Genomic DNA, 24414 nt, shown 5'->3' with positions numbered 1-24414 from the left:
ATATGTATTCAATTAAAAAATATTTTGGAAAACACATGAATCATGTTACCAAAATACATTTTCAATCAAAAATACACAGCATTATAAATTTATATTTTTGTTTAGTTTTGTTTATTTCTTACGATTTTAGTGTGTACTTTGAATGAACATTTGACTAAATAGTTAGTGTAAAAAGGGTAGGTGTAATAAGCTGAGGCTTCAGCCTATACTTTTTAGGTCAGTGTTAATTTGCTTAGGGTTGTCACTATTTTAAAAATAATTTCTTGAATGTTAGTTTGTTTTATTTAATTGTTTGTGTTTAGGTAACTATACTAAACTAAGTTTGAATAAGAATGATTCTGGAAAAGGCCGGCATCCATCAACTGCAGTAAACCGAGAGAAAACTTTCCGTTAACAGTCGACAAAAAACTACAATACCCAGCAGTAAAACTCATTTTATGATCGACAGTCAGCCCATCCAATCACAGACTCGGACATTTTGAGACTACCGCATTGGGCGGGACTTCGTATCACAAGAATGGAGTCGATCGGCGGACAAACGCTTCATTTCATGCATTGAAATTACGTTTTCCCACGGACATGTTTCATATTTAATTATTTCCAAGCCATACATGGTAACACGGGACTAACAGAAAGGGCGTACGCTTTGTGTGACCGAAGAGAGGTGAACACACGAGGGATCGTCCAACGAGAGTAAATGAGAGCTAAAGGGAAAGAAGGGCCCGCCGTCGCAGCCGTTGAGCTTCGGGGAAAAGTGGGTAGCGCCGCCTGACGGACCGCCGAACCGGGGAGCTGCCGTCAGGAAACCGCGGTGCCGAAAACAGGTCTGCATTATCGGAGGGAGCGCCGCCAACAGCTCTCCATATGCAATGGCACACTGTAAAGAATGATATGAATCACATTTGAAAGAAAAATCAAGACAATGACTTGCAAGTTGTTAATGAGTGGCGCTCGTGTTGTTAGCATTAGAGGGCCAACGGCTATCTGGCTAACGGCAGAACAACGCGAGCTTTTTTCGCGGGGTTATTTAAAAATGATGAATGTAAACACTGTTGGGTCTTTTAATTGTACATACTAATAGCACATGTTTCGTTGAGAGTAAGAGTGAAATCATGTAGGCTATTTCGATGTATCGTTCGATGACTGGTTCATAACTACTACTTTAGTATTGTTGCTTATCATTGGTGTAAAGTAACTAAGTACATTTACTCAAGTACTGTACTAAAGTATACTTTTGAGGTACTTGTACTTATCTTGAGTATTTGCATTGTATGTTACACTTTACTTCTACTCCACCAAAACTCAGACGTTAATATTGTACTTTCACTCCACTACAGTTACTTTTCAGATATAGATAAATGAGAAACAATATGATCAACACTTAAATAAGACTTTAGCTACACATGCTACCCAGCAGTAAATAAAGTAATTTACATGAGTTCCACCTTTACCAGCAATACACCAAGTACAAGATCTGATTACTTGTTCACCCTCTGTTGCTTTAACATTGTAATGTTTTGTTTACCACAGATTTGCACCTACACTGGCCTTCTTGATGACACAGTCTTAATTCATTGGACACACTGGAGAAATTCCACATCAAGACGTCATCTTTCATCAAACCCTTGACACCAACATTAGACACACATTAATACGCATAGACACCAGCATGGAGGAGCAGCAGGAGGAGACAGAGTATGTGGAGCACCAGTACATGTGCAGCGAGTGCCACGAGCTCTTCAACACCCTGGAGGATGTGCTGATCCACCAGCAGATCCACACGGGCCAAGAAGGTGATGCAGAAGGAGAGGGAGGGGAGGTCATGCACTTCGATGGCGTCCCAGAGCTGGGGCAGACCCAGCAGTACCAGTGTCTGGAGTGTGGGGCCCTGCTGGTGAACCCAGAGGAGCTGCTGCAGCACCAGGAGATGCACATGAGGGAGGCGGGGATGGAGGTGGAGCACCAAGGTGAGAGGTCTGATTGTGTGTATTTTGAGCAATCATTAAAACGTGGATTTTGTCTAGATATTGGTTGGGATATTTTCTATTCTATATGTATTTATAATTGCACCATTAGGTTCTCGAACATTTATTTTTATTTGTTATTCTTTAGAAGACAGTTGAGGACATTTCACCAGTTGCAATGAAATATACTTGCAGTTACAGGGAGTAGTAGACATCTGCAATAAGGGAACAGTATACATTGAAACCCTCCGCTTCTCATTGTCCTCTTTTTTTTCTGATGTGCATCTTATACAATGTTAGGTTCTCACGCTATTTCATTTAATTGAGCACTGTTTGTATGTTGTTTTGCTGGAGGAGTATATTATTTTTAAGATTTTCATTTCAAACAACGACGCTGTAGATAGATAGATAGATAGATAGATATGTAGATGGGTGGATGGGTGGATGGATGGATGAATGGATAGGTAGGTGGGTGGATGGATGGATGGATGGATGGATGGATGGATGGATGGATGGATGGATTGATAGGTAGGTAGGTAGGTACTTTATTGATCCCAATTTGGGAAATGTTTGCGTTGCAGCAGCATAAAAAACACAAAGCAATGTAAATAACAGAAATTAAGACACAAGAAATAGTGTCCAAAATATTTCTAAAATAACATTACAAATTTAAAAAAGTTAAATCAAATAAAAAGTAGCTCTAGCAGTTGTGCATATGACAATAAAGTCATTGAATTTTGAATCTGCATTGCCGATGCATGATGCAACATATAAAGAGACGAGCAAACAGTAGCATAAGTGAAATATATTAAAGGTGAAGTGAAAGTTAGCATAGTGAAACTCAACACTAACTGTCAGTGTGTATGACTGTCTTTCAGAGCTGTGTGAGGTTTTGGAGACAGAGGAAGGGTCCGAGGGTCAGATTTCGGGGCCCGTTCAGTACCAGTGTCTGGACTGTCTGGCTCTCTTTGACTCCCCGGACACTTGGCTGGAGCATCGGAGGACGCACAGCAGGAGCAGCACGCACAGCAACGCGCAGAGCAACACAGAGATCATGGTGAGGAGAATTATTTAACGTATGAATCAGAGTTTCTGTTAGAATCTTTTTTTGCCGGTCAACATGTCCGTTAAAGTTTCGATCTTCCGGAGAAAATTTGAAAAGTGCCGGTCAAAGGTCTTCTTTGTTATTTATTGAGCTTTAAAACAAACTAATTATAGTAGATTAACTACATTATTCAAAAGTGTACAGTAACTTACAATAACACGGGAATAATAAACGGAGCGCTCTCTCCCTCCCTTGACAGCCCGTCAGTATCTCATGCAGCTCGCGGATCCAGTAATGAGTGACCCGACAGTAAAACTAAACATATCTATAACTAGTTACGGTAGTTTGAGAGGTAATTAAAATAGCTACGTGTGATATTCTAACCTGAAGTGTGTGTTTTGTACGCTCACCGCTGCATGTGATCATGCAGAGCTGCGTGTCGACTCGTCAGCAGCAGCTGATCTCTCTCTCCCGTCAGATTTTACTCGCGTTTATGTCCATATCGATCAGATCTAGTTCTAGCTAATGATATGACTACCTGCTTATTAAAATACACCTAAACAATAAGCGTCGCTATGCAACCGGGTGAGGCCGCAAAGTATAGCGCAGCATTATGCATTTGTTTACATGCCGACCGGAACCCCGAGGCATTACCAACAGATCAACGCACAATCAACCCATACAGGACATCTCTTTCTCCACATTACATGCTAGACATTAGAATTGACTATTCTTGTCTGTCACATACTCTTCTTTTCTGTCACATAAGTGGCGCAACTGATGCGGTATTGCGCTAAGGGGAAATTCTTTTTGACCGGAGAGATTTAGATTTGACACGTTCACATCTTTGAACTAGATTTATGTTCAGTATGAAAGGAATCGTCCATTAATAGTTTTTGTCCCAGACTATTAAAGCAGCGTTTGTGTGCATCGAGGCGGCCAACACTGAGGTCGATTCTCATTATAGAGGGAAGGTGATGTTGGAACAACCGTACATGTGAGCTGTACATTTGGTAACAGCTGTAATTTACGCATAAACTTTCCACTGTGCTGAGCCAACATGCAAAGCTCAAAAGCTCTGCACGATGAAGACACCTGGAACGTTTCTGACTTTACATTCACTTCATGAGGTTGAGTGCATTCAAAGTGCTTCAAAGTGAAACATTTATCTCAACGAGTCTCTGGTTTTGTGTTGGAAAGCACAGATTGGTTTGCTGCAACGGCACTGTAATTCTAGAAAATACTAGTTTGAATGGTTGTTACGCAAACACCACAGTCCTCGGCTTCAAGCATTTTTAGAGAATCAAAACACATGAATCAGAGTGCCTGGATGATAGAATAACATTCAAGCTTCACTTCTCCTCTTGAGCCAAAAACCTAACATCTGCAAGAAACCGCGTCTGAGGGCTTCTTAACATTTAACAACCTATGAATGTGTCATCCCCACTAAACGGGAAGAAACTCAGCTAACCGACGATATTAACCATTCTTACCGAAACAAAACACAACTCTAACGCCGAGCCTCTGAATTAGCCCTGAGCGGAAAAATGCTAACCCACTTAGCTTAGAACTCACGGTAGAAATACTTTATTACTTATCGGATCTGCACAAACAAGATATCAGATTTTAAAGCTCAGATTCCACAGATTCTAGACGTATAAGTATCATCATCAATGAGCGATCAAAACTTGCGGCAGCTCAGGCAAACCCAGACAACACGTAGCTTTACGGAGCCAAAACGGCAAATATGTCTTACCTTTAGGCCTGTCACGATAATTTATTGTGTTGGACGATAAATTTTTCTGGAAATTATTGCGATAAACGATAATATTGTCGGCACCGTTTTAAGACCATTTTAGACATAATGATAATATATAATAATAATTCAAGTACATCCTTTCAAACATAACTTTTTATTGAACATTCAACATTGCAAATGAAATGTGAAATAATATTAAAATATATAAATTAATAAATAAAACTAATTAATTAAATTATAATAAATAAATGAAATCACACACAACCAAAACAATAAATTAAATAGAGTCAGGCTGGAAAACAGAGCTCTCTCTCTCATATATATATATATATATATAAATAAATATGAGCACACATTATCTCACAAGCAAAAAAAAACTCCTTAAAACAACAGTCAAGTGTACAGTCCACTGTCAAACACCCAGATGCCTCAACAGGCCATATCCAAATCTGTTTTTCTAAGTTTTCGAGCAAGGAACACCAACATGTTTGCATTGTCGGGCGGGGGCTCTCCATCTCCAGCTGCCGTGTTTGCTCCCAGCTGGGAAAACGGAATGGGGTGGTTGTGTTTTAGGTGGTTTAAAATGCGTGGTATTGCCTGCTTTTGTCGCTACCTTTTTTAAACCAATGCGACACACCGCCCGGCTCATTCAAGTCCGTAGGTTCGCCTCGTTGATTTGGTTTGAATCCAAAATACTGCCACACCGGAGAATCGAGATGTGTCGTTAGGTTTTGTAACCAATTCCATTTCACTTTAAATTCCCCGCGAGTAAGTCACACGTTGTCTCCCGCTTGACGCTATATTATTAATTTGGCTGCTGCACGTGCACGCGGAGTGTTCTGACCTGGCTGTGTGTCAGCCCCGCCCCTCACAGCACGCCTGGCAGCCACAGCGCTCCAGGCTAAAATGCTGGTCACATCTTTATGAATTGTAAACGGCCATTTATCGAGCTCAGAAAAGTTATCGAGTCCATTATTATTTATCGTACGATAAGTCAATTTATCGATTATCGCGACAGGCCTACTTACCTTCGCTGTTTTTCTGATCAAAAGTTGTGTTCAATGGCATTGAAACGATAACAACGCTGCTGAAGGTTAATCCAATGTGTCTGTGTCACTTTGAAATGATTACTGATCAGGGATGCAAACTTTTCACTTTTCGTCGAAATTCGCCCTTTTGAATCCAAAATAGGTCGTTTGTGTGATTCATGTAGTTCTGCAATAAAAATATTTTTGGGGTATGGGGGGGTCTGGGACCCGGAGTAATCTGCGGCCGTGAGCTGTTATGTGCCATCATGACACGCATGGTGTTCTTTTTTTATATATTATAATGAAGCGCGAGCTGTGTGCTTGAGTCTTCCTGCCTGTCGGCTCTGCTCATGGATGTATAATAAGGCTCTGCTGCTCCGAGATGATGGTCTAGCTTCAGCAGCTACATTACCTACGGGTGCGTTCGTTAATATTAACTGTGCGGTCCGGAGTCACTGTGGCACAGACTGGACCGCTGGTGAACAGCTGTTAGAACGGGCCGTTCAGGTGTTCAGAGCAGAGCTCCCTGTCGGAGCGGCAGAGCGTGATGTGAACTGAAAAGTTTTTCTGTGGCAATATTATTTAAGGAATCATTGAGCGAGCTAGCTAGCTAGCATACATTGTCACTATCTGCTAACGTTAGCTTTAGCCTTCTATTTCTAATAGTTTTTTTAATAGGCTATAAACATAGGTGGTATAAGTATATATACAGTGGGGGAAAAAAGTATTTAGTCAGCCACTAATTGTGCAAGTTCTCCCACTTAAAAAGATGAGAGAGGCCTGTAATTTTCATCCTAGGTATACCTCAACTATGAGAGACAGAATCCAGAAAATCACATTGTCTGATTTTTAAAGAATTTATTTGCAAATTATGGTGGAAAATAAGTATTTGGTCATTAACAAACAAACAAGATTTCTGGCTCTCACAGACCTGTAACTTCTTCTTTAAGAGCCTCCTCTGTCCTCCACTTGTGAACTGTATTAATGGAACCTGTTTGAACTCGTTATCAGTATAAAATACACCTGTCCACAACCTCAAACAGTCACACTCCAAACTCCACTATGGCCAAGACCAAAGAGCTGTCAAAGGACACCAGAAACAAAATTGTAGACCTGCACCAGGCTGGGAAGACTGAATCTGCAATAGGTAAGCAGCTTGGTGTGAAGAAATCAACCTTGGGAGCAATTATTAGAAAATGGAAGACATACAAGACCACTGATAATCTCCCTCGATCTGGGGCTCCACGCAAGATCTCACCCCGTGGGGTCAAAATGATCACAAGAACGGTGAGCAAAAATCCCAGAACCACACGGGGGGACCTAGTCAATGACATGCAGAGAGCTGGGACCAAAGTAACAAAGGCTACCATCAGTAACACACTACGCCGCCAGGGACTCAAATCCTGCAGTGCCAGATGTGTACCCCTGCTTAAGCCAGGACATGTCCAGGCCCGTCTGAAGTTTGCTAGAGAGCATTTAGATGATCCAGAAGAGGATTGGGAGAATGTCATATGGTCAGATGAAACCAAAATAGAACTTTTAGGTAAAAACTCAACTAGACGTGTTGGGAGGAGAAAGAATGCTGAGTTGCATCCAAAGAACACCTACTGTGAAACATGGGGGGGGGGAACATCATGCTTTGGGGCTGTGTTTCTGCAAAGGGACCAAGACGACTGATCCGTGTAAAGGAAAGAATGAATGGGGCCATGTATCATGAGATTTGGAGTGACAACCTCCTTCCATCAGCAAGGGCATTGCAGATGAAACGTGGCTGGGTCTTTCAGCATGACAATGATCCCAAACACACACCCTGGGCAATGAAGGAGTGGCTTCGTAAGAAGCATTTCAAGGTTCTGGAGTGGCCTAGCCAGTCTCCAGATCTCAACCCCATAGAAAATCTTTGGAGGGAGTTGAAAGTCCGTGTTGCCCAGCAACAGCCCCAAAACATCACTGCTCTAGAGGAGATCTGCATGGAGGAATGGGCCAAAATACCAGCAACAGTGTGAAAACCTTGTGAAGACTTACAGAAAAAGTTTGACCTCTGTCATTGCCAACAAAGGGTATATAACAAAGTATTGAGATGAACTTTTGTGATTGACCAAATACTTATTTTCCACCATCATTTGCAAATAAATTCTTTAAAAATCAGAGAATGTGATTTTCTGGATTTTTTTTTTTTTTCTCATTTTGTCTCTCATAGTTAAATTTACAGGCCTCTCATCTTTTTAAGTGGGAGAACTTGCACAATTGGTGGCTGACTAAATACTTTTTTGCCCCACTGTATATTGTACTTGAGTAAAAGTAGAAGCACTCAGATCTTGTACTTGAGTAAAAGTAGAAGTACTCAGGTCTTGTACTTGAGTAAAAGTAATAGTCCCAGAGTGTAGGAATACTCTTTTACAGTAAAAGTCCTGCATTCAAAATGTTCCTCAAGTAAAAGTAGAAAGTATTCTCATCAAAATATAGTGACAGTAGCGACAGTAAAAGTAGTCATTGTGCAGATTGGTCCATTTCAGAATAATAGATATGATATGTTTTATAATGATTGATCATTAAAGTGTTATCAAAGCTGCTAAAGGTGCAGCTAGTTTGAATGACTTTGTATACTGCAGGGTAGCTTGTGGATTTACTCCAGGTGGAACTAAAGTCTGATTTAACACTTGATTATATTTCACATCATTCATCCACATCTATGAAGTAACTAAAGGTATTAAATACATGTAGGGGAGTAGAAGTACACCATGTACCTCTGAACTGTAGTGGAGTAGAAGAACAAAGTAGCAAAACATTGAAATACTTAAATAAAGTACAAGCATCTCAAAATTGTGCCCAAGTATAGTACTTGTTGAGTTTATGAACTTAGTTACTTTACACCAGTGGCTATAAAGATAAAAAGACTTAAGCCTTGCACAGAGGCCTGAAAATACATTTTCAAAATGCTCAACAGTGCTGCCAAAATTATAAACTGACTGCTCCACAATTAAAATAAATGCTTTTATATATTTCTATTAGATGTGACTCTTTGGCGTTTCTGTTATTATTAACTGCTTTAGTTGTTCTGACGGCTAAAATCCTCTGTTATTCCTCATTTTAAAGCCGATATTCCATGGGGTGGGGGAGCCGGGGGCTCGGATCCTTGTCACCTTTTTCATACCTGATGAGTTTGCATCCCTGCTGATAATCCATCATTCCATTTTTGTCAAAAACTGAGATTTCATATTAGCTGCTATGAGGGCTACAACCCAGCTTCCGGTTTTGGGCAAACTGCGTGCGCATCACTCTCACTCCTCAATGGAAATTTTTAGATGAACGTCCCCCCGATTCTATTGGCTCTAACGGTTAAAAACATATGTCAATCATCAAAATCGACCAATGGGTTCCAGAGATATGGAAAATCCACCCAAATGATCCCAGAAGTGTGTTATTTTTTCTAAACCTCTCTAAAAAGGTCAAACTTCACTTGTTTTGCATCAATCTTGATACAGGGTACTTATTATACAGTATGTTATAGTTTGGATTCCTAAAGCTTTTAGTCTACCATCCCTTCATTCAAGGGTGGTTTTCACTATAAGTAATGTTTTCTTTTTGGACCGACACTACTTTTTTTACAATGTTCAATCTGAATTTACTTTAAAATAAAAACATCTATGTTGATTCTGACTTTTCTACATCCAACTCACAGATGTAACCTTGCTTTGAGAAAAAAGATTATTAATTTACCCCTTTTTAGAAGTGAAGATATGGTCATTTGTTCTGGGAATGTCCTTTTCGAGCCTGAAACCTGAAAAACAGGCTCGGGGCTCAACAGGTTAATTGAATGCACTACATTGATTGAATATAAAATGGTTCCCGATTGTCCTTTTTTTAAATCATCGAAAGCTTGTGAATATAAAGAAGAAAATATCAAGGCCTTGAACGTTTTTGAAAATAGACCAAAACAGACACGTTGAAAGTGCTTACATATATATATTTTGTGCAAGATTAAAAATGTTTTTTTGATCATTTTAAAATACTTTTACACTGTCTTCATGTCCCTGCAATAGCTTGATTGTTTTCTACAAGAGCTGTCTCAAAAAATTCTCAACTATAATTCACTTTGATGCGATTCTCAAACTTTGCTGTTTTTGGTTCCTAAATGTAGGGAAATGAAGCAGAAAGACTTTGAATTTGAGGGTTAAGAAGCTGTGGGAACCCAACAATGTAGTAATCTGTGTATTTTTGACAACAGGAGTATGTGCTGCAGGAGGACGGCACCATCACTCCTCTGAACAACGTGCAGAACTACGTGCTGAGTGAGCAGCAGGCGGGGGAGATCCTGGCGCAGGTACCTGGGGAATGTCAACAGAAAGCCACAGAGGAATTCAATCAGAAAAGGGTTTGAAGGTCATTTCTGTGTGTTTTCCAGGTTCTCGCTCAGCAGCAGCTGCAACAGCAGACACGTCAGCCTGTCTTCAAACCTGCGGCCCCCTCCCGCTCCACCCTGTTGCCCCCGGTGACGGCGGCCCCCGGCTCTGCCACCATGCACCTGCAGATCCTCACTGCTCAGGCTCTGGCAGATAACTCCTCCTCGCCCAGCCAGCGCCGCTCCAAGCTGCCCCCCCTGCTGCCTGCGCTGGGCCGGGGGTCCTCGGGGGTCCTGGAGAACGGGGTGCAGAGACTGGAGTTAAGGTTGGCCCCCAGCGTGAGGGAGGAGCAGCAGGCCACAGAGGTGCTGGTCATCCACCCGTATGAGTGCTCAGAATGCTCCCTTCTCTTCCAGACGCCGGAGGACTTCCTCCAGCACCAGGGGGAGCACTTCCTGTGTCAGGACAAAGAGAGCGGGGAGCCAGGCGTCATGAGCGGCTTCGAGGAGGTGCGGGGGAGGGAGGAGGCGACGGAGAAGGTGGAGGACATTAGGATCAGAGTGGCAGAGAAGAAAGCCGCAGTCTGGGCCAAGCCCCAACAGTGTGAACTCTGCAGCCGCACGTTCACCTCCGTCAACAGGCTGGCGGCTCACAGGCGCGTGCACGAGCAGGGCACGCACGAGTGCCCCGAGTGCGGCAAGGTGTTCAAGAAGGCCACCTCCATGCAGACACACATGCGCACACACTCGGGCGTGGCCAGGTATCTGTGTGTGGACTGTGGCACCGGCTTCACCACTGAGATGACTCTGATCATGCACAGGTAAGATATATTTACTGATCTCTACTATGGATCAAGGCTGGACTGAAGTGCTTGATTCTTAAAAGCTTTATTCTTAAAACCGTCTATTTAATCACTTCTGTTTTATCTTTTCCTCCCGGTGTCTTACAGGAAGTCCCACATTGCAGACCCCCTCCACAAGTGTCAGTTCTGCAACAAAACCTTCACCAACATGACCAAGTACCTCTACCACCGCAGAACCCACCTCAACCGCGACTCCGCCCTCACACCAGCCCCCATTCACCGCAATTCAGCTGACACACCAGCCCCTACCTCCACGGTAGTAACATAAGCAGACGCCCCTCCAAATTAGTTCACAACCTCAGAGTAACAACAGCATTTCATTTTACTTATGCTTGTTATTTTCTGTAGGTCTTGGCTCCAAGAAGAGTGTCTCTCTCTACCCTCGCCATCCTACAGAGGGCGAGAGAGAAGAACTCACACACTACTGAGCTGAAGATCAACATACTGACTTCTCACAAGGAGGAAGAGATGGGTACACCTGGACAAGATCCAGAAATGACAGGAGGGGAAGGGGAGCAGCAGGGGGAAGACATTGAAATGGAGGTGTCTGCCCCACCTAAAGGCACCCCCATCGAGCCCCAGCAGGAGAAGTCTGTCACTAACTCTGCCCCCCTGGGTGACACCGGAGGAGGCGTCAAAGCTATTGTCTCTCCACCTGCCTCATCAGACAAAACCTCTTTCTCCTGTCGTACTTGCTCCAAGACCTTCCCCTCCCAGCTGCAGCTCGTTCACCATCGCCGCAAGACCCACGTCACCGAGCGCAGCTTCATGTGTGGCATCTGCGGAAAGACTTTTAAGAAGCAGATCCATGTGCGCAACCACATCCGCACCCACACCGGGGAGCGGCCCTTCCAGTGCTCCGACTGCGGGAAAACCTTCTCGTCTCTCGCCAACCTCACCAGGCACACACTCATCCACTCGGGCGTGCGTCCGTACCGCTGCGACGTCTGCCACCGCTCCTTCTCCCAGTCGTCCAACCTCCGTCAGCACAGCCTGCTGCACTCCAGCGCTGCCACGCTCTGCTGCCCCGACTGCCCCGCCACCTTCCGCTGGTCCACTAAGTTAGCTGCTCATCGCTACACCCAACACCAGGGGTCTCCGGCGCCTTTCCCGTGTCCCCACTGCGAGGCCGGCTTCCTGACCCGGAGACAGAGAGAGGGACACTTTCTGGAGCTGCACCCCACCCTGGTGCAGCCCGGTACGGGGACAGAAGAGGACAAAGAAACAGAAGCAGTGGCGGGGAAAGATCTGAGCTCAAAGCCCTCCACCTCAGCAGAGACAGAATCAGGGGATTCAAGCGGTCTCTCGCGTGGGGGTTTAGACTGTAATATTTGTGGGAAGAAGCTCAATTCTCCAGCCAACCTGCGACTCCACAGACTGAGTCACTTCTCTTTGGGCCCCGGGCGAACGCGCTGCGCCACAGGGAAGAGAACCAAAGCCCACCAGTGTCCCATCTGTGGAAAACTGTTTGTGTCTTCCTCGGGAGTCGCACTTCACCAGAGGGTCCACACCGGGGAGCGGCCCTTCCCCTGCCAAGAGTGCGGCAAGCGCTTCCGTCAGAACACACACCTGCGGGAGCACCTGCGCACACACTCGGGCGAGCGTCCGTTCCGCTGTGAGGTGTGTGGGAAGGGCTTCATCCAGAGCATGCACCTGGCGGAGCACCGGCGCACACACACGGGCGAGCGGCCACACGTCTGCCCGCTGTGTGGCAAAGCCTTCAAGACCTTCTCCAACCTGAGGAACCACAAGAAGACGCACGCCCGGCAGCAGAGGCTGGACGAAGCGGCCGTCGCCATGGAGACCAGCTCTGCTGTGGCCGTGGTCGACCCGGCGACGGTGGAGCTGGCTAACGGGCAGCCGCAGATCATCCAGATACAGACCTCAGATCTGCAGCAGGTCAGAATGAACATCCTACTCTTACATCTCTGGGGAAAAAGCCATTTCGTTTTTTCTGGTTAACCATTAAAGGAGTAGCTAACCCACAAAATTACTAGTGGTATAGGTTTCTGGAAAAAGGCCTCAGAGGTTTAACAAGTATACCAAAACTGTCTATTTTAAAGCTCCTGTCTTTTAAACTCGATCAGTACATTCAAATGTTATCCTCATTTATCCAGTCATACGCTCACTTCTTCTTGAACATCCTACTCTCAAATCTCTGACAAAAACATGCAACTTTCATCAGAAGAGCAAGTCATTAGCTACCATATGGGCCAAGTTTAGTTCTATTAAAGCACATGTGTCAAACTCAAGGCCCGGGGGCCAAATCAGGCCCTTGGTGGATTTAATTTCGGCCTGCAGGATAATTTCTAATTCCTATTAGATCTGGCCCGCCGGTATATTGCACGCACACCTTCACTCCATCCTGAGGTTCTCCTCAGCTCAGAGCCTGAGCCCAAACATTGATTACCTGATTACCTTGCACCCAAGATGAGATGCCAAGTATCTGCTTGAGCTAGCATCACAGAGCAGCAACCTGAGTTTAATGGATGTTTCCTTCTGCACTTTCTTTCTTGAGACAACAGGGCATGTTTGGTTTTCTCTTTGAGGGGAAATAGTTTTTTTGAAGCTGTTGTTGGCCTGTGGGAAAATGTAATCATAAGAAATGACTCTGCAGATAGAGCCTTAAGAAATGAATCAACTGATTATTTAATGTTTAATGTTGTTTTTATAGGCAATAATTTAAGCTTTGTTAGTTCCAGGTTTAATATGTGCAATGAGTTCATTTGAATAAGTTTTGCAATAAACATGGAACCAGTCCGGCCCTCCACTAGTACCCATCTTTTTATTTTGGCTCACTGTGTATTTGAGTTTGACACCCCTGTAATAAAGGAATAGCTAACCCACAAAATTACTATTTGTATAACAATGATTCACTTTGAATTGCTGAGAAACCTTTCTAGCAGGCCTCCAAGGTGAAAGTAGACTGGCTATTTTAAAGCTCCTGTTATTCAAACTGGTTCAGTACATTCAAACGTTATCCTCATTTATCCACTCACATGCTCACTTCTTCCCAAAAGAGCTCGGATTATACTGCACGAGTTGTGAGTTAGTGAACAGAAGTGTTGATGAAGTGTTGCTGCTGTTAAACAAGCCCCCATTCATAAAGACTTTTTCTATTTTTTGTATTCTTTGTTTAAAGATAACTCCGAGTAATGAATATACAATTTCACCATTTTGTGGGTGGGCAAAATGTAACATTGAAAAGGATGAAACTGAATCAGCACCTTTAAATATCTACGTACTTGTTAATCTTAGAGATTTAATAGACTTACAGACGGCTTTAGTTATGCATAGAGCAAAAAACAGAATACTGCCAGAAAATATACAAAACTAATTTGTTTTAATTTCAGAGGATTATAGGAGGAAATCGAAATGTTAAGCATTACTACTTTAAAGCAGATGAGTGTCTCTCGTCGTAAAGAAGTGGAATTATTTTCCGAATTATTTAAAGGGCTGTAATCAGGGCTCTCGACTAAGTTCTTTCACCATCCTCCCGGAACCGTCCCGAAATACAATCTAAGCCGTCCCAAAATTAATGTGGACCGTCCCGAATTTAAAATATTAGTTTTTCTACATTATCATTAGTTAAAATCATTCAAAGTGACCTTTAACATAAATAAAACATCATACAAATCATTAGATGATAATTCATCAACCTTTTTATTTGAGTAAATCAGTCAATCACATGAACAAAGGCCAAATATATTTAAACAAACACACAAACGAGAAAATTACTAATATTGAATCAAATCAAGTCCCATCCAATTAACAAAAAAATCCAACACTCTGTCCTGAAGACAGAACCCAGAGTAACCACTAACCAGGAGGACAGTCTGTAACACAGTCAGGAGACCTTTACAAACTGCCCCGCCCCCTCGCACACAGACGGGAGAGAGAGACCTCCTCTGGATTGGAAAGCTCGAAAATACATCATAGACGCATGTTGTAGTCTTATTGCATGTTAGAAACGGAGTTGGATAAACTAAAACTGCGATATAATGTTTATATAGCAATACTACATATGACATATATCTTTTAAATGTCTCCAGTACCGATAAAAAGTCAGATTACGTCGGAGCTTAATGTTACCACTGTCTTAAATAATTCCGGCCCGGGCAGAGCCCGTTTAATACCGGGGCTCGGTACCCATCCATACATGGGGAGAGGCGCAGCATATTGCTAAGGACTAAATACGATGGAGGGTTCTCATCTCAGCCTTGTTACCCATAGGGGATGAAGAGGAGTAAGTAAATAAAGAGGCGCTCCAGGGTCTGGTTCTGCGTTTTTGTGATGTAACGGTAAAACATTTCAGAATTCCTCCACGGGATACCATTGTCATTTTACATCACTCAACCCGCGAAAAACACACACTCAGTACATACTGTAGCTAGACCCGCGAATTTGCGGGCCAGGAATTCGTGTGTGTGTGTGTGTGTGTGTGTGTGTGTGTGTGTGTGTGTGTGTGTGTGTGTGTGTGTGTGTGTGTGTGTGTGTGTGTGTGTGTGTGTGTGTGTGTGTGTGTGTGTGTGTGTGTGTGTGTGTGTGTGTGTGTGTGTGTGTGTGTGTGTGTGTGTGTGTGTGTATTTCGCAGGTTGCTAAATGTTTTGTGCGTGTGTTTATGTTGACAAGGAGGTTTAATAACTGTGTGCTACACAAAACGTGCAGTCGCTTTCATTTTCATCACCGTTTGTAGTAGAGTTAGCAGAGTATTTTTAACTCGTCCCAAAATTATTTGTTATCCTCCCCGACACTATTTTTTTCGACGACGGGACGTCCTTAAGCTCGAGCCCTGGCTGTAATAAAATGTTTATGTTTAAGAAAATGTATAAAGAAAGTGGAATTAGACATGAAGTTGACTTTTGATTGTGTTCTGGTTTTATGTTTCAGTATTTGTAAGCAACTGAGAATGATTTTATTGTTTTGTAAGAAGGGGCAGGTCAAATAGATTTTCTTCTCCCTGCTCCTTCCCACCATGCGCTTTCAAAAAAGGATACGTGTACGTGTTTGGTTTTAAAATAACTGCCATGTGTGGAATAAAAAAATGAATCAATAAAACTTCCTGCTCTCAGTTGAACTGCTTCTGCTTCCTCCTCTCAGACGCAGGGCACTCCGACCATCATGTGTAACGAGTTCGGGGAGACGATCGCCATCATCGAGACGAGTGAGGGGGGGACGCTGCCGCTGGAGCAGGCGCTGGAGATCTATCACAGCGCTCTGGAGAACGGCCTGGCCATGGACACGGTCTCTGTGGACGCACTGCAGCTCCTCTGAGGACAAAGACACACTTTCCTCTCTGAGTTCAGTCTGAAGTCTGACTCTAACGAAGGCTACTGAGGGGTTCAGCTTCCACTTCAGACTCACTGGAACCAGATGATGAAGTACTGCAGGATAAGCTATAACATGTCAGAATTGATGTTAAGTTAAGCGAACAGACCAAAGTAATTAATCTTCCACTTTTTATAAGACTATGAGGGATCAGTATTGATGTTATGGAAATTAAAGATATGGCAATTGTTATGAATAGCACCAATGTTTGTGCCTCGTGAAATTTGTATGATTCATTTTTATGAAACCTGTTAAGCCCCAAGGTCCCCGCCGGCGGGAATTTTTTTTTTTTACACGTGTCAGGGGATCTTAATATTTAAGAACCTATTAATGTGTTATACCAGATTAACGGGAATAATCTCAGCTAACTGACGATACAAACAATTTTTACCAAAACAAAACACAAGTCTCATAAGAAGCATCTAAATGACCCCTGAGCGAAAAATGCTAACCTATTACTGTGCCGATAATCACTCCTAGCTCCCTTATTACTTATCCTAGCTGCACATCCAAAACATCGTTTATGATCGCAAGGAGACACAGACTCTAACGGTGCCTCAACACTGAAAAATACAAACTCGCGACGTTATCAACAAAAACGTACATCAAAACAAGTGGCACTAGGTAGCCCACAACGCTAACTTGGCTTACCTTCGTCTTTGTCTGGTCTAAACTGGTCTTAAATGGCATTAAAACGATGCTGTAGTTAATCCATAGGTTAATATCCAATGTGGCTGTGTCCCCTTTGAAATGTTCTGATAATCCATAAGCAATAAAACAGTTGCTTTATATCAGAGCAGGGATATTTCTCCCCTCTGCTGCAAGCTAGCATACGCAGAGACGCCACCTTTTTTTTTTTTTTACATGAGTGTGTGCGGGACGATTTCCCTTGGATTCTTTTGGCTCTAACGGTCAGAAAGAGATGTCACATGTCAAAATCGAAGAAGGGGGGCCAGAGATAAGGAAAATCCACCCAAATGGCCCCAGAAGGGGGTTTTGTTTGCTAAATCTGTCTAAAAAGGTAAAATATCACTTGTTTTGTTTTGAAAAACAGCCTTGGGGCCTAACAGGTTAATGTATGAAACGGGATGTGATTTTTCTTCTGTTAAAAGGTTTGACGTGCTGTTGTGTATATTATAAGATAAATCAATAAATGTTTTTTCATGATTTGAAACCCTGGAGCTCATTCAACACAGCCATGTATTAAAGTTTGTATATGTCAACCAAGCCCCCAGGAAGTATGCCGGACTCTATGCCCATTATTCGTAGTGTCCAAACGGCGGTACTGCAATTTCCGTATCAGTCCGTGACGTCATCCGGCCCAAAACAACTTTTTCCCATTGACTAACATGGGGAAAGAGACGTCTGTAAATCGGTGGATAATTATTTTTTAAATAAATAAACTACCCAGTATTAACTATTGTATAGCCCTTATTAGAATCATTCGGTCCTTAAAGTTGTAAAATGCACTAAAAGCCGAATCTAGATTTATTTTCCCTCTCCATTCATTCTACTGAGCCGAGAGTGGGACGAATCTAGATTTATTTTCCCTCTCCATTCATTCTACTGAGCCGAGAGTGGGATCGCGGGGGCGGGGCTTAAGGGGCGCATGCTCTGTGACTGCACATACGGGTTCTTCTCAAGCCTCCAGGAAGTGCGCCAGACTCTGAGGAAAATATTTGTTGTGGCAAAATGGCGGTACTACACTTCTGTATCAGTCGCTGGGCCCGGAAAGACTTTTTCCCATTGACTAACATTGGGAAAGAGACGCCTGTAAATCGTAAACTAAATAAACTACCCATTATGAACATTTGTATAGCCCTTATTAAAAACATTCGGTCCTCAAGTTGTAAAATGTGCTAATAACGTTATTCTGAGAGTTATTTTCCTCTGCATTATGAACGCGGATCTGACCCACGGGACCGCGCCGCCCGGCACGTTCATGTGACGTGTTCAGTACTACATGAGTTTTACCTACCCATGGATGCACAATAAAAACGGATTATATGAATACTTTCGTGACGTTTCGCTCTCTTAAAAGTTGGGTCATTTGGTCTTCAATGAGCAGCTCTAATAGGAAATAACGAGACCCGGCCTCCCACGCTGTATCCAGTTCTTATTATACATCCATGACGTCAACTAGTAGAGATAATGTGAGCTTCACTTCATGAGCATGTTACAGTTAAAGGGACAGAATACAAAGTTAAAAAATACACATTTTCCTAATGCCTTTAGTTCAGGGGTGGGAAACCTCCGGCCCCCGGGCCGTATACGGCCCGCGAGACCATTTGGTACGGCCCTCGAGTTAATTTATAAACACACGCAAAAAAGAAAAATAATTAAGAAATATAGACTGCAAAATAATTAAGCAAGCGAGTGCCTGTTTCTCCTGGCCAACGTCAGGGTCATTGAACACAAAACGAGCCTAACGGGTCATCATGTGGTATACGTCTGGTATAAAATACTATATGACAGTAAAAAAAAATGTTATTAATAAACAAGAATACAGTTTGAAAGTGGAGTGATTTGTAAAATATCCATAAAGAAAAATAAATCTGCTTACAGTTCTGTTTCATATGGGTGTTGAGAGATGTATCCATAGATCTCCTAATGTTGCTCTCAAAGTGCACCAGATTGATGTATTTAACTTCAAAATTTAAAATAAAATCTTCCCGGGGGAGCATGCCCCCGGACCCCTTTTGCACGTGCATGCATGTGCGAGTCATGGTGGGATATCTGGATTAAGAGGTTGCTTTTTCTTTGCACAGCATGAAAGAAAGAAGAAATCAATGGGCTGTGATTTTAGTATTTTTAAGCAGAGGTCAATAATTTGTACGGCCCTCGGAGGATGTTGAAAAAATTGAATGGCCCTTGAGAAGAAAAAGGTTCCCCACCCCTGGTCTAAACTAAATGCTGCCGTGATGAAACTCCATATCATGGATTATCAAGGATTATCTCTGAAACAGTATTGAGCTCAAAGGCTTTCTCTCTTGCCGGTTATACCACAAGGTGAGTTCCTTTTTACTTCCTGCTTCTTCTCACACATGCTCTCCAGTACAGGTTAGCTCTGCGTGTTAGCGATGCTAATGTAAACACTGACCATATTACGTCCAAAACAGTCGGGCATTGTTTCTGATAGCAACTTTCTGATAGGGCCGTGGGTCCACATTTCCGATATTACGTCATATCGGACGCAAATCTGGATCAGCTCCGTTGTTCCCCCGTTTTTAGAGATTTGGGTACGGAGTAAAAGAGAGGGTTTTATTTTCTGACGCTGCGTGAGTTCCCCGACACACCGGGTATACATTTATGTATAAAAGACATCAAAAAGTGCATTTTGCATGATAGGTCCCCTTTAAGCTTTTCCCCACCAACGCTAGCACAGAACAACTGATTGATAGAGCATTACAGATCAGAGGAATTATGTAAGTATTTAATTTTGCGGTGATATATTCCTTTAAATAATAAAAAGTCGCTGGACAATAAACGTTGCCTTTGTCGAGAACATACTCGACCCCTGATTGTATATCTCTGCTAAGTAAAACCCGTTCTCCACGATAAAACACTTTAATTGAACACCTATTTTTATTTGCATACTGAAAGATACAGATACAAACTTAAATTATTCATATAAATTCCTCTCCTGTATACTGGAAAAGCAAAACAACGAGTAGAACACAAAAACATTAATAGCCATATTTATTATTTGTTTTTTTTCATGTGTTTTACCTTGGGTAATGCGTTTCTTAAAAGTCAATGACAGATTTTTCCTTATCAATAATATAACGAGTCTACTGACTCTACAGTAATTATTTACAACACACCAAGTCTTGCACAAAGACAACCAGTAGATCCCACCGCTCGCTTTTGATTCATCACCCTCCCTCTCTTCCTCAGTTTCCTCTCCGCCCGTCTTAAAAAGGTCTGGAGAGAGCAATAAAGTGACAAAGGTAGGAAGGAGGGAAGGAAAGGGCTGGAGGAAGGAGATGTACAAGTCTTGAGGCTATAGATCAAACTTAGAGAGGCTAAAAACATACCGTTATTATGTTTGAAATAATTTTAAAAAACGTTATTCCTCTTTGAAATGCACATTTAAAAAACAAACTGGTTGCCGAGGCGAGAGGCCGGCGAAGGGAAGACTACGGAGGAGGAAGTGTGCAGCAGCTTCTCTCACCTGCCTCCAAAATGATAAAAACAAGAAATCTTATAAAGGAAACATCAGAACCAAGGACCGGGTCACTGCAATGATATAAAGAGTAATAATAATAATAACCATAGGGATAGTACAACAGCAAACTGAATATGACAATGTTAAATACAAATTATTTTAAAAAAGTGAATAAAACTGCTTGGCAATCGAGGATTAAGGCCGTGTCAGACCTTTAGGACTCAGAGCCAGGATGTGCCGTTGACTCCCACCTCCTTCCTTCAGAGAGGCACAGGATGCTCCGCCCGGTGCCACCGCAAGAAGGGAGGACTCGGACACACAGGAAATTGCAGGAATGATGGCACATGAGTCTCAGTCAATCTGTTTCAGTCCCTCCGGTTCGACCTCCCCTGAAGGTCTGCAATAAAAAGGAGATCTCTCTCCAGGTCCGCGGTGATGTTTCTCAATCAAATAGTTTCCGGCTGTTGAGGGCCCAGCCCCCTGATGTCAGCAGGAACCAAAACACACACACTAACAGTTCATCTAAAACACACGTTGTTCCTCAAGCAGATACTCACTGCTCTTTTAAAAACAAATATCAAAACATAATGTCCGTGTTTTAAAACTGCTGACTTTTAACCGTTTCAGAGCGGGGGTAAGAGGGTCTCACAACGGTCCTTCGTTCACTAGCTGAGTCAAGTGTGGGAATTAAGAGTTTGTAGGATGCGTGTGTGTGTGTGTGAGTGTATGTGTGCTTTTGTGCCAGTTCCCTCTTTTGGTATAAGACACATTACCCAAAAACAAAAGGCCAAACATTGCATACAAACATCTCAGAGAAAGGAATAATGATCAGACCAGAGGAGGGTGTGATTTAAAAGAATACAAAATTATAAAAAGCATGTGGTGGGGGGGGGGGGGGGGGGGTGGAAATGTGTGACGTCAACGGTCACTGATTGGTCTAATCTGTCAGCAATCCCTCATCTTGAAAAGTCGTGTGAATCCCGAGGGTCCTCAGGGCTCCCCTCCGCCCCCCCCTCCATGTCGTCGTCCTGCAGGTCCCCGCCCCCCCGCAGAGAGACCTCCCCTGCCTGGGAGCCCGAGGGGCCGGGCATGGAGCACAGAGAGTCGGGGATGCCTAACGCGGAGACGTCGGAGGGCGCGGCCGTCTGCATGATCTTCTGCCGCACCTCCCGGATCTTCAGCTGCAGACACACCTTGGTGGGGAAAATGTCCGAGTATCGAGTCTGGAAGGCTGCGGTGGCCTGAGCTGGAAACACCAGAACAAAAAGAAAAACAACGTGAGTCAGGGTCTCCAAGTGGGAACTTATTCTTTATTAGGATCCACATTAGCACTAGCATAGATGAGAGTAACACCTACGTCACTTCCGGGCGAAAATTACGGCCCCGCCCACTTTTGGGGGAAAACAATGCTGTCATCTGAACGGCGGTCAATACAAATTCTGAAGTTTTTGCCAATCCGATCAAAATTTAAGAAAACCGTGGATTTTTGGATCTTCAAAGAACCCGATTACGATGGCCAGTCAGCAAACAATTACATGAAATCATTTGAAACCGACGATCGGGCTCGATATATGGTTAAATTAAAATCAGTAGGCGAGGCGGTAATTTCTCCAGCTGTTATGAGTGAGGCGGAAAATAATAGTTTTATCATGCCAAAAAGCTGCTGTGTCGTTTATTGCACCTCAAACATTAAAACAAATCAGAGTTCAGTGTTTCTGAACTTCCTCTGAGAACAAAGGACAGTAAAAGAAGAGCTCTGGCTTCAGGCTCGATCGCCATTCAAATGACAGCGTTGGTTTCCCCCAAAGTGGGCGGGACCGTAAAGTGACGTAGATGTTACTCTCATCTATGGACGTCGATCGCCTACTGCTATATTTAACATATATCGAGCCGATCGTCGATTTCAAATGATTGAATGTAATTGTTTGCCTGTCTGGCCATTGTAATCGGGCTCTCTGAGATCCACAAATCCACGGTTTTCTTACATTTCTGATCGGATTGGCAAAAACTTCAGAATTTGTATTGACCGCCATTCAAAATGACAGCTTTGTTTCCCCCCAAAAGTGGGCGGGCCGTGATTTTTTTGCCCGGAAGTGACGCATGTGTTACTCTCATCTATGAGCATTGGCTATTCTTCCTGGGGTCCTCACACACACTAATATGTAAACATACATATAATACAATATTTGATATTGTAGATCATTGCCATGCATGCTGCTCAGAGTAATAATGGCTCCTGTCCTCCTGCACTGTGATTGGTCAGAAGGTGTGTGGCAGGCAGGACGATGCCGCAGAAGTTGTAATAACATTTATACACAAATAAATGAAACAATTGTGTATTACAAAAGTGTTTGTGCATGCTGTCCATTATAGTAAGAGAAAATAAACAAAATGGGCCAAAAATTGAATCAGCAGGTTGACTCAAGAAGGAAATGTTAGTTCTAGTAGAAATACCGCTTGCTGTGAGTCTGTGTGTCTGTGTGTCTGTGTGTCTGTGTGTCTGTGTGTCTGTGTGTCTGTCTGTCTGTCTGTCTGTCTGTCTGTGTGTGTGTGTGTGTGTGTCTGTGTCTGTGTGTGTGTCTGTCTGTGTGTCTGTCTGTGTGTTCTGTCTGTGTGTCTGTCTGTCTGTGTCTGTGTGTCTGTCTGTGTCTGTGTGTCTGTCTGTGTGTCTGTCTGTCTGTCTGTGTGTCTGTGTGTGTGTCTGTGTGTCTGTGTGTGTGTCTGTGTCTGTGTGTGTGTCTGTGTGTCTGTGTGTCTGTCTGTGTGTCTGTCTGTGTGTGTGTCTGTCTGTCTGTGTGTCTGTCTGTCTGTGTGTGTGTCTGTCTGTCTGTGTGTGTGTCTGTCTGTCTGTCTGTGTGTGTGTGTGTCTGTCTGTCTGTGTGTGTGTGTGTCTGTCTGTCTGTGTGTGTGTGTGTCTGTCTGTCTGTGTGTGTCTGTGTGTGTCTGTGTGTGTCTGTGTGTGTCTGTGTGTGTCTGTCTGTCTGTGTGTCTGTGTGTCTGTGTGTCTGTGTGTCTGTGTGTCTGTGTGTCTGTGTGTCCGTCCGTCCGTCTGTCTGTCTCTCTCTCTCTGTGTCTCACCTGATGGGAAGAAGCCCTGCTCCTGGAACAGCTGCATCACCAGCGCTCTCCTCTGGTCCAGAGTTCTCCTCAGGGACGAGTACGGCACCTTGTCGAACTCCATGTCTGTCAGGATGTCTTCTCCGTCTGTGGCTGAGGGAGGGAGGGAGGGAGGGAGGGACAGACAGGGTGGGGGGGGTTCAGTCAACAGGAAACTATTTACTATGATAAACATCTTTGTTTATGTCATAAGCATAAACATCATTAAACAAAAAGATAAAACATTACAAAGAAAGTCAAGTGAAAAAACAGAAACAGGGCACCCAACCTGCTCTTCATATATATACACTTCCATCTATCAATACACTGCCTATCCAGAACTCAGAGTTAGGATATCAGAACACAAGGACCCTAACTGAAGCACATGTGGACTCTTCTCTGTGCGTCACCTGCTCTGTCGAAGGTGAAGATGTCTCCCTCACACTTGGCGGCGCTTTTGGGCGTGTTCGGCTCAGAGCTGCAGCTCGAGCGCCGCCGGCTCTTTCTCTTCGGAGAGACTTGCTCATCAGTGGCTGAGTCCAGGTCTACAAGCAGAGAGAAGAAACACACTTTCAATCACATTGATGTATTTATCAGGTTTCATCACGAATAAACCAGAAGGGAGCATCATGTAACTCACTTAGAACGAGTGTAGTTCTAACTGATCTATTGATCAATGTGTTTTCCAAGTGATTGCAGGTACGACAGTCGGTGCAACAATGTTCCTCTCTTTATAGGAAACTACGACTAAGATCTTTTTATCTATTTTCCTGGCACTGGGTTACTGTGACTCTAGAAATAAATACGTGGTTTAAAAAATT

The 24414-nt window shown here is 43.4% G+C and overlaps 2 protein-coding genes across 2 annotated transcripts in view; one reads left to right on the top strand and one right to left on the bottom strand.

The window, feature by feature from the left end:
- Positions 1–133: 133 nt before the first annotated feature.
- Positions 134–17503, top strand: znf526 (zinc finger protein 526). Its single transcript, XM_079692334.1, has 8 exons — positions 134–824; positions 1531–1967; positions 2843–3021; positions 10025–10120; positions 10202–10959; positions 11089–11257; positions 11350–12900; positions 16102–17503. The coding sequence occupies exons 2-8, from the start codon at positions 1670–1672 to the stop codon at positions 16273–16275; spliced, it is 3225 nt and encodes a 1074-aa protein (XP_079548460.1). The 5' UTR covers positions 134–824; positions 1531–1669; the 3' UTR covers positions 16276–17503.
- A 2392-nt stretch (positions 17504–19895) lies between these two features.
- The window catches only part of cicb (capicua transcriptional repressor b), a 42970-nt gene continuing 38451 nt past the window's right edge, over positions 19896–24414 (bottom strand). The window contains exons 15-17 of the mRNA XM_079640916.1: positions 24004–24168; positions 23576–23707; positions 19896–21743 (exon numbers count right to left, since the gene is read on the bottom strand). Of these exons, the coding sequence (XP_079497042.1) occupies positions 21454–21743; positions 23576–23707; positions 24004–24168 (587 nt within the window). The 3' untranslated portion in view covers positions 19896–21453. The remainder of the gene's footprint in view (positions 21744–23575; positions 23708–24003; positions 24169–24414) is intronic.

The sequence above is a fragment of the Notothenia rossii genome (genome assembly GCF_949606895.1).
Source record: "Notothenia rossii genome assembly, chromosome: 7".
NCBI classification, from domain to species: domain Eukaryota; kingdom Metazoa; phylum Chordata; class Actinopteri; order Perciformes; family Nototheniidae; genus Notothenia; species Notothenia rossii.
The sequence above is the reverse complement of the archived record's forward strand: the minus strand, read 5'-3'. Positions and strand labels throughout refer to the sequence as shown.